Genomic DNA, 19,862 nt, shown 5'->3' on the forward strand with positions numbered 1-19,862 from the left:
CTCTTTTTGTTAACATTTTAATTAAACATTCATTTTGCGTTGCTAAAGATTCTTCATACACCTTTTCTAGACCTTCATTAACATGTAAATGAAGATTCCCTAACTGTTGCATTGTTCATATGAAGCATAATTCAATTGTGTAACAAAGGAAATATGGTACTAAGAATCAAATACAGATATGAAAAGAATAAAAGCTGGATAACACGTCACACCTGACAGACACACAGCCAAAGCTTTCATGTTACGTCCAAGAACCTGATTAGAACAGAAAGGAAATACATGGTTTATTACTATTTTCTTCATAGCCTAAACACAGGGCAAGCCAGCCCATAACAATCACTAATCAAAAGTAAAGAGAATGAAACCCTCTATCTATTAGCATATTAGCATACATAATTAGCCACATGTTCAAGCAGCAGAGTCCCCTTTCATCAGATTTGGGTTTTTTGTATTTGCTCTGATTGTATTCAAGAGTTTACCTATCAAAATTTCTTCTTGTACTAGATGCATAATTTAACTAAATTCAACAGTACTGTATCTATCTATACTTATTTTTAATAGTTTACATCCCCTAAGCTTGTCTCATCAATGCAAGGAAAATTTGACCGTAACTCCATTAACACTAACAGGAGTTACCTTTAGTTAATCCTTCAAACTTAAAACTGTAGGAACTGGTTCTTGGATGCAAAGATGTTGTCTCATGTATAACCATTACACTTTTACATATACATTATTATTCTTGTTCAAGACCTGTTCGATCTTAAACACTTTCAAAATATATCCTGTTATGCTAAAATATGTCTATAACAAAGTTTGCTGTGGTCTCAGACACTCTCGGCATTTATACATAAATATATATTGCATACAACTCTACAGTTTATAGAGTTTTATATAAGACAGGGTGACCTGTTGTTTTTTAAACCACACTTTCCCTTCTAAAACCAAGGGCCTAATTTAATTTGGTTAAAGTTTGCTAGGGCTTCCCTTCAAGATCTAGCATAGTAACCTAAAAACTTTAAAAGACACTGAAATCCTATTTCTTTTTGGACTCTGAAAGCCAAAGCAGGGCATAAAATAATATTGTGATTACAAAAAGTTAAGGCACCCACTGTTAGCTGCAACAACGTCAAAGTAAAAGAAGTAGTTCTCACCCTAATGATTATTATTTATTGTGGTAGTGCCCATACATAATGTGCTTTACAAATAGGACATTCATCTCTTTGACTGTTTTAGCATTACAACATGCAATAGCACAAATAAGTTGCAAAATATGTGTAAAGAGCATGCTGTAAAAAGAGTTATTTTACTTTTAATCCCCCCCGCCAAAAAAAAGGCAAATTGGGGCTAAGAGTACTATGCTTTGTGGCCTTCCTTATGTCCAAAGATTTATCAAATATGGAGGTACTTGTTCATTTGGTGAATATGCTGCTAAATGTTAAAGCACTTTAATGTTAGAGGCTGTTATGTCACCAAAGAGAGCTCTGAAACAAACCCGAACTGAACTGCATTTGACAGCTTGAAGAGAACACATTAACAAGCACCAATACCCATTGTTCTCCTCCTCCAAAATATTAAAATAATTACACTGATGAAGCATTGCACAAACTGAGTTGTTCAAGTGAGTTGATTCAGTGTACCAAACTCCATAATCATAGAACATCAGGGTTGGAAGGGACCTCAAGAGGTCATCTAGTCCAACCCCCTGCTCAAAGCAGGACTAATTCCCAGACAGATCTTTATCCCGGTTCCCTAAATGGCCCCCTCAAGAACTGAACTCACAACCCGGGGTTTAGCAGGCCAATGCTCAAACCACTGAGCTATCCCTCCCTCTCTCCCAAAACAGAGAAAACAGATCTAGCCTACCTAGCTAGTACAGTACAGGAAAATATAAGGCAACTCATATTTTAAATGTGAACAGTATTAACTGATCTAACTATGTCAATGTTTGTAAAGTAATTATTACTGACCATTAAAAGGACTACAAAGGCTTCAATTTATCCTTCATAGGTGGACTGGATGCTTCCTCTATTACCTGATATCACTTTATAGAAGATAACACTTTAAAAGGACTTGAAACTCTTGATTGCTTTTTTCCCCAAAATGTGCTATGGTGCTTTAAAAATGACATTTTGCAAACTTCTGATATTAAGCCAGGAAGCACTCTGTACAAGACCTAAAGCAGGTACATTTTTACCTGCTCTTCCAATACATAATTACTGTGTTTTCCACTGCAACAGCAAAGCAGAGCAGAGGATTCTTTCAGGGGGTAAACACTTAAAAAGTGTTCCCTTTTGCCCTATACCTGCTCAGGACAGGAACCAAAAAAAAAGCATATAAGCCTTCCCACCTCCACCAGGTGCACAGAGAAGAAAAGTTCCCCAGGGAAGAAAAAAGCATTAGATGCCCTAAACTAATTATGATTATTTAGGAAACTGAATTGCCCACACAGTTAGGATACATCCACATCAGCATCCCATTATGTACACTGAGATCAGCACCCACCACTACCACCCAAAAAAAAAACCCCACATAAATGGAGAAAAGGATATTAGATGTTTAGAATTTTCAGGTTTTAATAATCCAGGTAATAAAGTTAGCAACAGATTTCAATTCTTCATAATAGTGTGCAATCTTAAATAAACAGAGAAAAACATCAAGCACCAAATTCATACTCAAAGTCAAGGGAAAACAGTTACGGTTGCAACTCTATCGTTAAATAACCATATTGTGGTAAGTATTGTAAAGGCCACACAAAAGCACATGATCTTACATATTGCATACTCAGCAGTAGGGACATTTCAATCTTTGATAGTTCAAGTCAGACCCTACAGTACCATTTGGGCAGTTACTGGGTAGCTGCTTACATTTGATTACGTCCTCCAGGATAAAAAAAAATGAGGAGTCCTTGTGGCATCTTGGAGACTAACAAATTTATTTGGGATGTCTCTCTCGCAGTGGAATAAAGGCCTAACTTTGTACAGCAAACTGCCTTTTCAACTGCATATCTACTTGTTATGGGGAAGAACACTTCAGAACCCAAATACATAACTTCTTAATAGTATCGATAACAAAAAGCAAAGGAACACAGATAGAAAAGCCCAGCAAAGGAAGCTAAGAAACAATTACTAGCAGACTCCACACCAATGCAAGCTCATGTCCGAAGGACATATGTGGGTTACAGCAGCCCTAGATTCCCTTCCCCCATTCAAACCACCGTGTCTTGTATTAATCTGCAGCTAAAATGACCCAGGACATTAGGGAGGGATGAGGATTGTTGAGGTTTTTGCTGTGGAATTCATCAAAGAGATCTCTCAATAACAAAGGATTGCAGGAGGGTGAGCGGAGAGAACACAGCCTGGGAAGAATGCTGACAGGAGAATTACCTTCTGACAGCCCCTTGACCAGGAATTCTCAAACTGGGGGTCGTGAGGTTATTACATGGGGGGTCGTGAGCTGTCAGCTTCCACCCCAAACCCGACTTTGCCGCCAGCATTCATAACGGTGTTAAATATGTAAAGAAGTGTTTTCAATTTAAAAGGGGGTGGCACACAGAGGCTTGCTATGTAAAAGGGGTAACCAGTACAAAAGTTTGAGAGCCGCTGCCCTAGCCCGTTCCCCTCCCGCTAGGAAAAGGGGGACCCGGACAGTTCCCTGCCATCGTTCCTCTCAATTGTGCCTCATTTCCCGAGGGACGCACTCCCGGTCACAGGACGACCAGCATTACCGCTACCAGTCGCTATTTTGCTCTCTCCATCACTTTGACCGCAAAACGTGGGAAACAAGGAACCGCGCACCCGAGGAGACAGTTGACACCGAGGGATCCAAGCCCAGACCACCTGCCTCTCCCCTCCCCCCACCTGCCTCTCGTTACGGCTCTTAGTGGCCCCTGGGCCTGGCAGGTGGAGCCGCATCCCTGTAGGGGGCGTCCCTGTCCTGCTGCCCACATCCCCCGCGGGACGGCTCCCCGTCGCCTGCCGACAGCTGCCCCGGGAGCCGGACTCCGCCCGCCCAGCCCGCCCGGTCCTTACGCTCGAAGTCGGAGTCGGAGTCCTCGTCGTCCCGCCCGGGCTCCTCCTCGCCGTTGGACTCGGTCTGCATGGGCTCCCCGTCGAAGTTGACCCCCTTGCGGGCCCCGGCGGCGGCGGCCTCCTGGTCGCGGGCATCCCGCAGGCGGGTGAAGTAGTCGGCAGCGAAGCCCAGCAGGTCGGGCGGCCGGTGCCGCAGCACCTCCACCGTGTAGCCCTGCAGCAGCTCGGTCAGGCCCGGCGGGATCTCGATACTCATCGTGCCGGAGACTGGGGCCGCCTCCCCCGGCTGGCTCCGGCTCCCTGGGCTCCGGCGGGCTCGGGGCCTCCCTCCTCAGGGCGCTCGCTGACTCCCGCCGCCGCCGCCGTCACACAAGCCGCTCCGAACGGGAGCTACGCAACTGCGCATGCTCTGCGGGAGGCGCGGGGCGGAGCCCGATGGAGGAGCAGAGCTGCGCATGCGCTGCGGGTAAGACAGGCCGACCTGTCCCGAGGCGATGGGGGAGAGGATGCGCATGCGTCACAGTAGGAACACGCGCACAAGTGCGTCCTCGGATCATAGAGCACTAAACCAGCCTTGTGGGAGGAAGGGGGAATACTGCGCATGCGCATAGTGTGGGTTCAATTGGCAAAAGAAAGCACCACGCGTGCGCAGTAGACGAACGCGGGAATCTGATGTGATGAGAGCGACGTTGAGCGGTGCTCTACTTCTAGTCAGCTCGAGAGCGGCCTGATTGTCGAGCCTCCCACTCCTGCCCCCGGCTGTGCCCCCTCTGCTGGGCTACCGCGCTCTCCAGAGCGGCCCCTCGCCCGCGGCGGGGCGCGATTCCTCGGCAGGGGCAGCCCACGTCCCTCCGCGTCCTTCCTCGACGTGTGCGGGGGGAGGAGAAACCCCCTTCTCAGCCCAGCACCCCTCCTGCCGTGGGGGCGGGGCCGAGTCCCTCCTCTGCACCCACCCCCCCCAACTGCCTTGGGGGCGGGGCCGAGTCCCTCCTCTGCACCCACCCCCCAACTGCTGTGGGGGCGGGGCCGAGTCCCTCCTCTGCACCCACCCCCAACTGCCGTGGGGGCGGGGCCGAGTCCCTCCTCTGCACCCACCCCCCAACTGCCTTGGGGGCGGGGCAGAGTCCCTCCTCTGCACCCACCCCCCAACTGCTGTGGGGGCGGGGCCGAGTCCCTCCTCTGCAACCACCCCCCAACTGCTGTGGGGGCGGGGCCGAGTCCCTCCTCTGCACCCTCCCCCAACTGCCGTGGGGGCGGGGCCGAGTCCCTCCTCCGCACCCGCCCCCAACTGCTGTGGGGGCGGGGCCGAGTCCCTCCTCTGCACCCACCCCCCAACTGCTGTGGGGGCGGGGCCGAGTCCCTCCTCTGCACCCACCCCCCAACTGCCTTGGGGGCGGGGCCGAGTCCCTCCTCTGCACCCTCCCCCAACTGCCTTGGGGGCGGGGCCGAGTCCCTCCTCTGCACCCACCCCCCCAACTGCCTTGGGGGCGGGGCCGAGTCCCTCCTCTGCACCCACCCGCCAACTGCTGTGGGGGCGGGGCCGAGCCCCTCCTCCGCACCCACCCGCCAACTGCTGTGGGGGCGGGGCCGAGCCCCTCCTCCGCACCCACCCCCAACTGCTGTGGGGGCGGGGCCGAGTCCCTCCTCTGCACCCTCCCCAACTGCCGTGGGGCGGGGCCGAGTCCCTCCTCTGCACCCACCGCACCCACCCCCAACTGCTGTGGGGCGGGGCCGAGTCCCACCTCTGCACCCACCCCAACTGCCTTGGGGCGGGGCCGAGCCCCTCCTCCGCACCCACCCCCAACTGCTGTGGGGGCGGGGCCGAGTCCCTCCTCTGCACCCACCCCCCAACTGCCTTGGGGGCGGGGCCGAGTCCCTCCTCTGCACCCACCCCCCAACTGCTGTGGGGGCGGGGCCGAGTCCCTCCTCTGCACCCACCCGCCAACTGCTGTGGGGGCGGGGCCGAGTCCCTCCTCTGCACCCACCCGCCAACTGCTGTGGGGGCGGGGCCGAGTCCCTCCTCTGCACCCACCCCCCAACTGCCGTGGAGGAGGATCTGGGCTTGTCCTCTGGCCACTACTCATGGAGTTGAATTCATATACTGCCCATACCCATTTTTCCCCACTGTCAAGAAGTCCCTATTCTGGCTCCTCCTAGACCTTTTATTACATTTTTGGCTCTACTTCTCTCCCCGTCTTCTCATTTATGCACACCCACTCTTTGGCCCCACAAAGTTGCAGGGTCTCCTTGTCAGCCTCCCCCCGGCGATGGCCAAAGTGACCATCTATGGCACCAGAGAGAGGATGTTGGCTGAGGGGGTTCTTTGCAACTGTGAGGCCTATTTCCGGTCCTCCTGTTCACGTATCCGTCCAGAGTTCCTCTGGGTGGCATCCGCTGGCTCCCTTGACACCTTTGAGCAGCAGTGGGCGCTGTCCAGGGTTCTTTGCTTGGTCTCCCCTTTAGGTTCTCTCTTTTTGATCCTTTGACCTTCAAACCCATCCTTGTTTTCCCCCATAGTCAATTGAGTTCCTGGGCTTAGTGGAGCCTCCCCAGAGGCTAGGGGAGAGGTCCTTAGGGTCCTTCCCCTGGAATTTTCAATAAGACCAGTGGCCAGGATTCCCAGGAAGCATGATTAGCCTGCTATCAGTTCATAGGCAATTTGCACTTCCCTGTTCCTCATGGCCATCCTGCAGACAACTGAGGGGATGAGCGCTGCCCTTCAGTATCCCCATCTGTTAAATGGCAATTGCAACATTCACCTACATCAGTGGGGCTCAGAAGATTAATTCTTCAAGACTTTTGAACATGCAAAACATCCTGTAAGTGTTACTTATGTTATTATAAACATCAGGGGTTGGACGGAGCTGGAATAGGTCAGTACCCACTGTCACTGTTAGGATGGACCTATCTGTTTATTCAGAATTAAAGCTTTCATTCTGAGGGGTCGGTGGGGTATGAAATAGTTTCTAGCCCTGAGAAAGCTGGGAAGAAAAGTTTGGGAACTTGAGACTGTAAACTGCTGTTTCAATGAACCTGGACTAACATAATGTGCTTATGAGTAAGGCTAAGTTTTTGTCACAGATATTTTTAGTAAAAATTGGGCAATAATGAAAAATTCACAGAAGCCCGTGACCTGTCCTTGACCTTTACTAAAAATACCCATGACAAAATGGGTAGCCTGGGCAGCTGGGACAGGGAGGAGGCTGGGAGCTACAGGGTTCCCCTGTGCTTGTGGCTCCAAGCTGTGAGCGTCCCCCTGCCTCCTGCAGTGGCCTGGAGCTCTGGGGATTCTCCCTTGTGCCTGCCATGGCTGGGAGCTGCAGGGGTCCCCCCGCCAGCTGCAGCAGCCAGGAACTCTGGGGTTCCTCTTACTGCCTGTGGTGGCAGGGATCCCCGCTGCCATGGCTGGGAACTCTGGGGATCCCCCCTGCAGTGGCTGGGAGCAGCATGGGCCCCCCTGCTGCCTGTGGCAGCCAAGAGTAGCGGATTCCCCCCTACCACCTGTGGTGTCTGGGAGCAGTAGCAGGGAGCTGCGGGGCTCCCCCCTGCCATCTGCGGTGGCTAGGAGCTGCGGGCATACCTCCCAGCTCTCTGCTTCCACAAGCGGCAGGGGACCCTGCAGCTCCCAGCCAGTGCTGGCTGAAGTCATGGAGGTCTTTGGAAATCACGGATTCCGTAACCTCTGTGACTATCTCACAGCCTTACTTATGAGTAATATGTACCGCATTCATCTTAATTTGTGTTAACCCTGAAGCCTAATAAGCGCAATTTAAATATGTAGTCTGTTTCAGCCCTCCATGATTGGCATATTAATTTCATGAAGCTGACCACCTGGGACAATCTGGTTGATTGCTCTTGAAGCTGAAGCAGCCAAGAGTTTGGACTAAACATGAGTGTGCTTGTTCTGAACAGAAGCTGTGATGAACTTGTGACCACAAAAGAAACCCGTTGGCTGGGGTTTGGGACAGCTCCAGCCAGAGCTCATGTTAGGGTTGGGGTGACCTCTGGTAGGCTTATTAGCATGTGTGTAGGTTCTTTTATTGTTTTCTCTGTAGTGCTTTAACCTTAAAAATAAAATAGACTTGTATAGAAAGAACTGTGGTAACATAACTGTTGACAATCCCTCTATTACCAGCCTCTGAAGAGAAAGCAAACCTCTGTGCTTAGGCAGGCTGCCTCTGCTGGGAATAACACAATAAAGGCAGGGAACTGTGCACCCTGGAAACACACTGGTCAGAAGGGAATGAGGACTAAGTGTCCACTCAAGAAGGGCAATGGCTGGGGAGTTGGCAACCTGAGAATGTATGACACTGCTGGACCACTGAGGGGAATTATAGGTGCAGTTGCCCTGAATTTACCAAGGAATACTACTATCTGGTCAGTGATCAGGTGAGCACCAAAAGCTTTGGTGGCACAATAAGTTTGCCCATGATGGATGTAGATTGAACATCCAGACAGACTTAAGGACCTAGCTAGAGATTGATCTTCAAGAAGACTGTCATTTTGGGATTTACCATGATGATGATATAGTGCAGGGGTCGGCAACCTTTCAGAAGTGGTGTGCCGCGTCTTCACTTATTCACTCTAATTTAAGGTTTTACGTGCCAGTAATACATTTTAACATTTTTAGGTCTCCTTCTATAAGTCTATAATATATAACTAAACTACTGTTGTATGTAAAGTAAATAAGATTTTTTAAATGTTTAAGAATCTTAATTTAAAATTAAATTAAAATGCAGAGCCCCCTGGACTGGTGGTCAGGACCCGAGCAATGTGTGTGCCACTGAAAATCAGCTCACGTGCTGCCTTTGGCACATGTGCCATAGGTAGCCTAGCCCTGATATAGTGTATTTCATTTCTCATATGTTTTACCAGAAACATCCAGGTGTTCTGGGATTGTGGATGAATGTTGGGATTATGGATAGATTAAATTTGAATAGAGTGCCACCACTTTTTTCCAATTTGACTCCTGTGTATGTGCTGAAAAGCCAATGTGATGTTTTATATGAGAGTAAACGCTAGTCTGAGATCAAGAATTTGGTCAACGGTGCTTTTGAAAGTAAATCCTCCAGAAGTAGTGGTATGAAATTGAAAACAGAATAAAAAATAGAAACCTCTATGTTGTTGGTGCACTGGTGACTGCAGATTAGATTTTAATTTGTTTTAAACATCCACCAAGATAAATTAGAAGAATTAGGATTAAAATCTCATTTAATGTGTTAGGAGGCTACCTGGGATCTGTCTTCAAGAGATGTTCTAAGGAGGATATGACCTGAAATTTTATTGTGCCAGATTAATCCCTGATATATCTCTACTGAAGTCAGTGGAATTACATCAGGGATATATTTGGCCAAATAATTCAGAACACTCAAAAACTGAATTATCCCTATTTTTTTATTCTAATTAAAAAGTTTAAAACAGTTCCAAACATCAGCGACTGAATTTGGAAATTCATTCTGCAAAACCTTACCCAGGGAGATTTCAGGTGATAAGTGAGAATCTGACTTTTTTTTTAAATGTTGGCACAAAGAAGCAGTTGACCCCTTTATACAGCAGCAGTCAGACAGTAAATGATATAGAACCTGGTGGTAATTCACAAGATTCAAAATTAGTGATACTGTCGGATGACTAGAGGCCAAGATGCAATATATATATAATCTAAAACAGCAATTTCAAATTGGCAGCTTCTTATCTGAAGTCAAATTCATGGCACCCTACATTTATTGTAAAAGTAAATAAAAAGTATATCATTGATATGCTTATCTAATATGTGTGTGTGTGTGTTTTGAGCGAATACTTGGACTTAAAGGATAAGGGTGGATGATGAGTAGGGGAGCAAGATTTTCTTTGCTTTAGTTTGTAATGTTTTCAAGGCTTCATGACCCATGGATGGTTTTTTTGTGACACTCCTCGTCCCTTCCCCCAAGAATCAGTGATCTAAAGAAACAAGCACGGGACTGGGAGTCAGCAAGTCTTGATGTCTAGTCCTGCTTCTACCAATGATGTGGCCTATGGTAAGTCCCTACTCTGCCTTCAATTTCCCCATCTGTGACATGGATTATAATATATTGAACTACCTTAGACTGATGAGGTGAAGGTTATTTGCTTAAAATGTGAAGCATTTTGTAAATTCAGTATAAAATTATTGTGTGCGCACATTAGAGCGAGCGAAAACAGTGTACTGCATTATGGAGCTCTCACTTATATTCTTTGTACAAGGCATGCACATGGAGCACGGTATCTATTTATGTGCACCCTGAAGGCCTGCCAGACATACAAGTGCTGTCTACCCTCTTCATGGCTTGGGACACACCTAAGACTTGAGACCAATGGGAACTATAATGTTGGAGAAAAAATAGGCTTGTCCAGCCTTGAGGGGAATAAGGATGTTGGTTTGGTGACACCACTCTATGGTGTCAGTGTTAATATTTTTCTTTTCTTCTTTTTCAACAATAGAAAGGGTCAGAAATCAACATGTATTTTAATTATGAGCTTCATTCTCACATTCAGAATGGCTGAGACTATTTATGACATGTTGGTTTGCTCATGTGCCAAGAGGGCCTGTGGCTTATCCATGTGTCTCTCAGTCCACTCCCCCATACAGACAGATACATTTTATTCATGGTTGTTGAACCAGGGGCACAACTGAGGACACCCAAGTCTCCTTATTCAGTACTCTTGCTGAATGTTTTTTTTGTGTGTGTACCATGAGGGAGGCCAATTAGAAATCTTCTGGCATTTATTACAGTACTCAGTGTCTCTGTTACAAGATGTTCATTGTAGTGCTGCTTTCATAATTTGGTTTGGGGTAATCTTGTTTTTATATCAATATAAAATTAAATAAAAATACAAGACAGAGCCTTTTGATGAGATATAGCAAATCTCTCTGAGGACACAGACTTAAACTCTTTCCTTACACTCTATGGTAGACACACCTACCAGAAGCAATGTACTTTTCTTGGAAGATACTTTATTACAGTTACACATCTCACCCCAACTCCACCACCTTATCTGTGGTCTGTTACCAGAACACATTGCACCAGCCCAGTATCTGTCTGTGCCTAGACTGGTAATGAAAAGCTTAATGGAAAATGGCCTTGATTGATAAGAGAAGACACAACTTTGCTGCCATACTGCGCAGGTGTAAATGAGGCTTCTGGCAAGTTCTTATCTCCTTTGGCCCTTGGGCGCTAGGAGTGTTACTGTTGGTAAGGAGGTCTCTGTAAAGGCCGTGTGCACTTTTAAAAAGAATCCTTGGCAAGTAGGGAGAGGAAAAAGGGGAGTCTGCAGCTCCAAGGGAGTAAAATTATTTCTCTTTCCAAGTCTCTTGCACGCAAGCCAGCCGCCTGGCTATCCCTTGCTTTTGGCACTAGTCGGCACTTGTACCAGTTTTGACTGTTTGTTGATAATTTTCTCATTTGTCCCTGTACGTGTAAATCTGGCTATTTATATAAAAATGTGTTACCAGTAAATATTATTAAGGCTCTAAGGAGCTATGCTGTACTAGTCTTCTGATGTTTATATGTCCATACACAGCAACCAAACTCAGATGGAGGAGGAAGACACACTATAAAGGAGACTAGCACATAAACACTGGGGCTCTGTTTAGTTTCTGTCTGAAGGTCAGTGGACAAAGAGAGGAGCCTCCAAGGACACATGAAGCACATTTCAAAGTTATTTTATTCCATGGTTCATTTAATATCTTCGTACTTTTTTATTTTGTGGGTGTGGGAACTGATAGCAAGTTTGTACAAGAGACTTGTCCCTGTCAAGTGAACTTGAAATGTAATATCCCCCACTCTGTGAATATTTATAGCTGATAATAATCTATGCCATCTCTCTAGCTGTACATTATATTTCTTCATTAGAAAAATCCCTTTATCAAAAGAATGCTAAGGTTGAAAAGTCAAGAACTCAGAGGATACGGTGGATGAAAAGCTGAATATGAGTCAACAGTGTGCCCTTGTTGCCAAGAAGGCTAATGGCATTTTGGGTTGTATAAGTAGGGGCATTTCCTGCAGATCGAGGGATGTGATCATTCCCCTCTATTCAGCACTGGTGAGGCCTCATCTGGATACTGTGTCCAGTTTTGGGCCCCACACTACAAGAAGGATGTGGATAAATTGGAGAGAGTCCAGCGGAGAGCAACAAAAATGCTTAGGGGGCTGGAGCACATGACTTATGAGGAGAGGCTGAGGGAACTGGGATTGTTTAGTCTGCAGAAGAGAAGAATGAGGGGGGGGTTTGATAGCTGCTTTCAACTACCTGAAAGGGGGTTCCAAAGAGGATGGAGCTAGACTGTTCTCAGTGGTAGCAGATGACAGAACAAGGAGCAATGGTCTCAAGTGGCAGAGGGGGAGGTTTAGGTTGGATATTAGGAAACACTATTTCACTAGGAGGGTGGTGAAGCACTGGAATGGGTTACCTAGGGAAGTGGTGGAATCTCCTTCCTTAGAGGTTTTTAAGGTCAGGCTTGACAAAGCCCTGGCTGGGATGATTTAGTTGGGTTTGGTCCTGCTTTGAGCAGGGGGTGGGACTAGACACCTCCTGAGGTCCCTTCCAACCCTGAGATTCTATGATTCTAAGTTAGAAAATGACTGACTGACCAACTTAATTCTGTCCCTACTATAATTGCATAATCACATTCTACTTTTTTCCACAAGATCCCTGCCTTATTCCGCAGGGATGGAATAAGACAGAGTTGTATAGTTAATGAAGCTGTTGTCCATAGGGCCCCTCGGTCAAACGTTTTTCTAGAGTAATATTTTTCTAATCCCTCTTCCCGCCTGATAACTTTTTATCGTTTCTGTGTTACTCCTACTCCTACTCTCAAGCCCCCAGATTTTGACTTCTCCCCCCGCCCCTTATCCTTACCAAACTCTTGTGCTTTGTGTGCAGGTTCACAGTTAGAGTAATAAGAGTTGCATACCAAAACAGCATTGCTCATGCTTGTAGCAGGAGCAGCAAGGTTGCAAGGAAAGTGGCAAAATAATCCATGTTACCATCTACTTGGAAAAATAATCAGATTAGTGTTCCAGATTGTCTCTTTAGAGGTGAAATAAATAAATCTCTTTATGTAACTACTTCCAATAATTAGTTATTTTTGATAGTGCTATCAGCATTTATCTGAGCACAGCAACATAGATGTTATACATAATACCTAACTTCTATTGTGCTTGACTTGGTGCCTTTAATCTCAGTTGAGGTCTGGTCTACACTAGGGGGCTGGATTGATCTAAGTTACGCAACTTCAGCTACATGAATAACGTAGCTGAAGTCGACATACTTAGATCTACTTGCTGTGATGTCTTCACTGCAGTGAGTCGACTGCTGACACTCACCCGTCGACTCCGCCTGTGCCTCTCGCTTCGGTGGAGTACCGGAGTTGACCAGAGAGTGCTCGGCGGTCAACTTATCGCATCTAGACTAGACACAATAAATTGACCCCTGCTGGATCGATCGCTGCCCGTCGATCCTGTGGGTAATGTAGACAAGCCCTAAGTGTCTGCAACCCAATGTAGAATGAGGATAATAGGGGAACACACTAGGTGTTCTGCTAGTTGATATTACAAAATACAATTTCTGGTTGTTTAAGGGAAGCTGGATTTGCAACTAAGTGAACACAGTTCTTCCAAGCTATCTTTAAAGGACCACTTGTCAGTGATCTGCTAAAAAACACAAAACAAAAAATTATCCCAGAACGGCTCAGAAAAAATAAAGATCAGGAGAGAGCCTTCTAACAAAGAGCCAAATGCTGCCCTTGCCTACAGACCTTCTCCTCTCTCCGTTATCCAGTCAGGACCCAGATCACTTTAACTGTGTGGATACTAACATTTGTGGGGTGTGTGTGTGAAAAAACACACCTCTGAATGCTGCAAGTTTCAGCGCTGTAAAGTGCCAGTCAGTGTGGACAGTACACCAGCCTTGGAAGCTGCTCCCAGCACTGGTAGCTATTCCCCTCTCTCCCAGTGCTGTACTGTGACTACACAGCCACGTTAAAGTGCTGCCGCGGCCAGCGCTTAAACATTGCTAGTGAAGACATGCCCTAAGACTGATCTGGGGAAGAAAGGACTGGACCCAGGCTAGAAGGTGTCTGACCTGTGAAAGAAATATCTGGAGTTCTAAGCTGCAAGGAAGAGCAGTTTATCTTCAAGAATCTCTGCAACCTGCTTAAAACATTTAGGGTGAGAAATGGCTACTTGCAGCCAGTTTCTTTAGTGTATTAAGTTTAGTTTGCGTGTTTCCTTTATTTGCTCAGTAATCTGCTTTGAGCTGTTTGATATCCCTTATAATCACTTAATCTACCTTTTATAGTTAATGAACTTGTTTTTGTTTATTCGAAAACCCATACTATTTTGGGTTTACGCCCCAGAGGGGGTGTGCACTTGAGTGCTGGGAAATCCCCTAGCTGCTTCTTCCCATGCAGAGCTGATCTCAGTGTCTGTCTTTCTGCAGCTTGGTGTGTCCCTGCCTCTGTGTGTGCGTGTGCGCGTGCGTGCGCCAGAGGAGGCTTGAGGGCCTGGAACAGCAGGACAGGGTGAGGGAGCCCAGGCTGGTGGAACAGGTGGGCTCAGTGGGACTTCAGTACATCATGTGGCACCCTGGAGTGGGTGGGAAACCTGTCACAGGATGTTTTCCCTATCACAGTATTGTTATAATTAATATTAACGCAAAATAAACAGCATAAAGACTAGATCAATAAGTTTGTAAAATATGTTGACAGAACAAATCAGAATTCTCAAAACATTGTGACCATGAGCCTACATAAGACTCTCTTGGTGCCAGTTCCCTGTGACTAGATGTCTGCTGGTCCTTTCTGGCTATGGCTGCAGCATGTACCTTCAGTTTACTGCATGTCTGCAGTCTCTCCAATCCAACTTCTGCTTTGTTACATCACTGGAGATGTGTTTATACCCTATAACATTGTAGATACTGAAGACAAAACCTTCTGTACTCTTTCTGGCAGAGTGAATAATGTTAACAAAAGCGAGAATGAGCCTGGGCTTAGCAACCAGGATGCAGAGATCCTTCAGTGTGATATACAGGATAAAACTGCTTTTGTTTGGTTCTCTTCTTAGTAGGAGTGCTAAGAAAAGAAAGTCAAAGTGACTGAGGCTTTGATGCCCCCTAACAGAATGAATCAGTTTTCACTTGGCAGAAAATAAAATTCTTTCAAAGCATACCTCTTTCCATGAAGCTTTTATTAAAATTATCTCAAAGAATGAATATTGCACATCTGTTTTAAAGCTAAATGAAATTGATACAGAATTCTATATCACCAGTACCTCACCCCAGACAGGCTCAGAGTATGTCTACACTGCTGTTAGATACCTGGGGATGGCCCATACCAACTGATTCGGGCTCCAGTCTGAGCCTGAACGTCTATACCACAATTAAACAGCCCCTTAGCCCGAGTCAGCTGGCATGGTCCAGCTGTGGGTTTTTAATTGCAGTGCAGACATGTCCTGTATAGTATTTTAGGGTAAAATTCAGCCCTGGGCATAAGTCAGTGTAATTTCATTGAAAATCAATAGTTACATCACTTACACCAAGGCTGAATTAATCAAGTCTCTATATGAATCTGGCTTGGATAAATGCTGGCAAGACATTCTTCTGCATTCAGTGATAATCTTGAACTATCGACAAATTGGGGGGGGGGAAATCTGTTCTACTGATTGACCCAACTGATTATTTATACAGCCAACACTGACTCTATTGGTTACACTTATCATTCTTTGAACGGAGAACCTAAATCTCAAAACCTGTGATCTTGTAACATGCCACGTTCAACTAGGAGCATGCTGGCTGCTGCACTGGTCTAAAAATAAACATCTTTGGAGTTTAAGTGTTAGGGCCTCATGTGACCCACACATCTTATCATAGCAAAAACAAACAAACATTCAAATAGCCAAAAAGGTGAAAAACCCTTAGGGGATCCTGCACTGTAATATGCCATCTGATCTATCAGAAACCATGTTGTCACAAATTATATTGAGCATGGTTTCAATAACCTGTTGAACAGAGATAAAACCTACTTGGTATGACTGCACTGCAATAAACTAAACCTGTGGCACCAAGTATTAGAGCCCAGGTCACAGGAGGCAACTTTCCCCACTTTCCCCTGGGTGCTCGACCTCCTCCCCCCTGTCTCCGCCCCCACTCCACCCCTTCTATGTGGCCCCACCCCTGCCCCGCCCCCATTCCAACCCCTTCCCCAAAGTCCTGCCCCCTCCCTGCCCCTATTCCGACTCCTTCCCCAAATCCCGGCCCTGCCTCCTCCCCTGAGTGCACAACGTTTCCGTTCCTCCCCCTCCCTCCCAGCATGCCACCAAATAGCTGTTTGGTGGCGGCCGGGGAGAAGCGCTGGGAGGGAGGCAGGGGAACGGGGCCGCAGCACACTCAGGGGGGAGAAGGAGGAGGTGGGGCAGGTGATGAGGAGAGCTTGGCTGCCACTAATTTTTCCCCATGGATGCTCCAGCCCCAGAGCACCCACAGAGTCTGCGCCTATGGCCCAGGTCATCTGACTCAGGCTCACGGTGCTTGGTCAGGAGCGTGGCTCTCAGACTCTCAGATCAAGCCCAAACATCAACACTGCAACTTTATAGCTCTGCAGTCTGAGCCTGCTAACCCGGCCATGCCATGCTCTTTATTGCAGTGTAGACATAACCATAGGCTCCACATCAGAGAAGCTTTGTGGAGTTTCTGAGGAAGGAGTTCAGGATTTAGATCATAGAAATTACTAGACATTTTAGATACCCTTTCCAGATTTCTCATCTGGTCTTCTTTTCAGTGCTCAGCTGCAAATCTGGAGCTGTCTTTAACTCCACACTCCCTTTTTCACCTCACAACATAGCCTGTGTCTGCCACTACTTGCACATTCATCCTGTGGAGTAATGTAGACAAGCATCTGTGCTATTATTACAGCTCCTTTCTTCATGGCTTCTCAGAATCACTCCAGTCTGTTCAGAATGTTACTATCACCTTCTCACCTGTATATGCAAACACTGTCACATCTTCTCTGGTCTTGTATTCCCATTTGGCTTCCTATTTACAATCATATCCATAACCAAAATCTCACCTGCAGGGAACTTAATGACCAAGATGCTATTTAAATCCATAATCTCATCACCCTATGCCCTACTACTTGCTCCCTCCGTTCCACCAGTTCTGGCCTTCTTTCAGTCTTTTATTCCTCTTTCTCCTCTGTCAAAGCTCAGTCCATTAATGACGCTGCACCAACTGTCAGTAACAATCTTGCCTTCTTTTCTCTGTTTATGCTGATAATCAAAGCTGTTAACAGCTTGATTGTTACAATTTCCAGCAATTCATGCCTCTCCCCTCCTGTTCTTGTACGTGCTCCATAACTGTTGCTTTATGAACATATAATATTAAATTGTACTGTATGTGGAGCGTACATTACTGATCCTCCCATTTTTTATTCTTCTGGGTGCTGGCTTACTACTTCTAAGAACTAGACATAAAAGTATGATAAGTGAGTTTTATCCACCATCTCCCTAGCTTCTTTTAATTTTACTTCAACCCTTTTATGAGTTGTATACATCCATTAGCACTGGCTTTAATTAATTTAATTAAGCTCGTAGCACAGCATGCAGTTCAATTTACCAATAATTTAAAGCTCAATTTGGTGTCATAACCGTTTCTTTTCAGAGAACACTAGCAAGAGCTCCCAGCTGTTTTTTCCTGCCATCCATCAGACGCTGTGCTTTAGCATATATTATAAAAATGTTAGCAGAGCATTGACTAGATCAGGAGAGTGGGAATGTGAATGGAACCTTTTACCTCTAGGTTATTTCTTCCAATTCAGCTCAGGCCCATAATGAATAAAAGTCATTTGTCTCTGACTGCTGTTCGGTAGCCAATATGAAATAAGCTGATGGTCACATTTCAGTTGCAAGTGAGGCAGGTTGAGGGAGGGATAGTTCAGTGGTTTGAACATTAGCCTGCTAAACCCAAGGTTGTAAGTTTAGCCCTTCAGGGGGCCACTTAGGGATCTGGGGCAAAATCAGTCCTTGGTCCTGCTAGTGAAGGCAGGGGGCTGGACTCAGTGACCTTTCAGAGTCCCTTCCAGTTCTATGAGACAGGCAAATCATAACTTTTGGACTCCTCATTGTCTCAGCAAAGAGACAAAAGATTGAATGACTGAAATAGCTTTGCATATCACTGAGTGGTCCCACCAGATAAGAGTTAAATCAGTTTGGTATCAAGATATTGTGTTGCAGATCTTCTCCTAAGAATTATTAAGAGACGTCCATCTTCAGGGCTATCAGCCCAGCACCCTCTAGCAGTATTAAATTCACATTAGAAAAGGGGGAAACAATGTATTTTTAAACAATGCAATTGCACAACCTTCTGTACAGCTTGCTTAGACATGCCTCCCCATTGACATCTAGTGTCCATGCAGACAGAGCTTCAGACACCTGATATTTGTTTCTAAAACTTTCCTTTAATGCTTTTCCCATATATAGTTACTATGAACTCTTATTAGGAACAATACAACAACATACTAATGAGATGGGGACACATTATTAATCAAATTTCACCCTGAGCATCAAACTGCACCAAATCCATAGGTGCCGACTCCGTGGGTGCTCCGGGGCTGGAGCACCCACAGGGAAAAATTAGCAGGTGCTCCACACCCACCGGCAGCCAACCTCCCCCCACCCCCGCCGCCACCTTGCCTCCTCCTCCCCCAAGTGAGCCGCATCACTGATCCTCCCCTCCCCAGTGCTTCCCACCCACCACATAACAGCTATTTGGCAGCACTTAGGACTTTCCGTGAGGGAGAGGGAGGAGCAAGGACACGGTGCACTCAGGGGAGGAGGCGGAGAAGAGACAAGGCAGAGGACTTGGGGAAGGGGGTGGAATGGGGGTGGGGCAAGGGCGGTGCAGAGGTTGGGGGGGGGTCAGCACCTATGACCAAATTCCAGTTCTGAAAGTTTGGTTTAGTTTTTAGAAGAGTACCTTACTTGGCCTGGAGTTTGTTCTGACCCAACAACCTTCTGTCTTTGAGTCTAGAAAACAGCTACACTTGATCCTGGGATTTCTTATGCCACCCAAATCTGCTGCCAACTCCATTTTCTTGGTGTAGAACATCTTCTTAAATGCTACCAGGGCCTTCTTGTGGTGTAACCTTTTTTCCTCCTTCCTTCAAAAGTAGTCCTGCATGTAAGGCTTTAAGTACCTGACCTTTATCTTCCTCAACTGCTTTTTGCCAGCTTGTATTCCTCATGACTATCCTCAGTTCTTACTTTCTGCCATCGCTTAAACTTTTCCTTCAGCTTCTCTACTGCCTCCAGTATATCATTTGACCACCACCACATTGCTTTGCCATGAAAATTTCCTTCCTTTTGTTTGGCCACAGACAACTTTTACACTTTCTGTAATATGGTTGGATGTTTTCTCAAGCCTCATTCGCATCATGGTGTTGGTTTAATCATTGTCCAAACTCCACACACAGAACCTCATTCTTAAATCTCAGACTAACTTCCCTATCCACAAGCCTCCACCATTTTATCCTTTATTCCACAACTTGGAAGTCCATTACAGCCAGCCTATATGGCACTGCAATCCGCTTTCCTAGAATCACTTTACAGTCTCACACATTTTTTTAGATCTTTTGCTTGTCAGGAACTAGTCAATCTGGGACCTGGTGGCACTGTTCTTATAAGTAATGAAGTGTTCCTTCCTCTTTACAAAGTGTGTACAATAAGACCATGGGCTCTGGCTGACTCCAAGATAGCCTCACCAGCTTCATTTCTAGTTCCAGAGTCTCATTCTCCATGACAGTTGTCATAGCCCTCACTGTGCTTTCCC

General features: G+C 46.3%; 1 protein-coding gene and 1 long non-coding RNA gene across 6 annotated transcripts in view; one reads left to right on the plus strand and one right to left on the minus strand.

Annotated features, from left to right (window-relative positions):
* The window catches only part of PRKAR2A (protein kinase cAMP-dependent type II regulatory subunit alpha), a 131,446-nt gene extending 126,651 nt beyond the window's left edge, over nucleotides 1-4,795 (minus strand). For 2 of the 4 annotated variants that reach the window (XM_039546732.1, XM_039546731.1), the window contains exon 1: nucleotides 4,029-4,788. In XM_039546732.1, coding sequence (XP_039402666.1) covers nucleotides 4,029-4,284 — 256 coding nt within the window. In that variant the 5' untranslated portion in view covers nucleotides 4,285-4,788. Of the gene's footprint in view, nucleotides 1-4,028 lie in introns of all 4 variants that reach the window. The other 2 variants (XM_039546730.1, XM_039546733.1) reach the window with 2 other exon arrangements.
* Nucleotides 4,796-6,041: 1,246 nt separating this feature from the next.
* LOC120409164 overlaps nucleotides 6,042-19,862 on the plus strand; it is a 40,018-nt gene continuing 26,197 nt past the window's right edge. Inside the window, exons 1-4 of one of the 2 annotated variants that reach the window (XR_005601171.1) lie at nucleotides 6,042-6,847; nucleotides 8,164-8,417; nucleotides 9,956-10,042; nucleotides 11,565-11,747. This is a non-coding gene — a long non-coding RNA (uncharacterized LOC120409164). Of the gene's footprint in view, nucleotides 6,848-8,163; nucleotides 8,418-9,955; nucleotides 10,043-11,564; nucleotides 11,748-19,862 lie in introns of those variants that run through there. The other variant, XR_005601172.1, reaches the window with a different exon arrangement.

Source organism: Mauremys reevesii, linkage group 7 (assembly GCF_016161935.1).
Source record: "Mauremys reevesii isolate NIE-2019 linkage group 7, ASM1616193v1, whole genome shotgun sequence".
NCBI lineage: Eukaryota > Metazoa > Chordata > Testudines > Geoemydidae > Mauremys > Mauremys reevesii.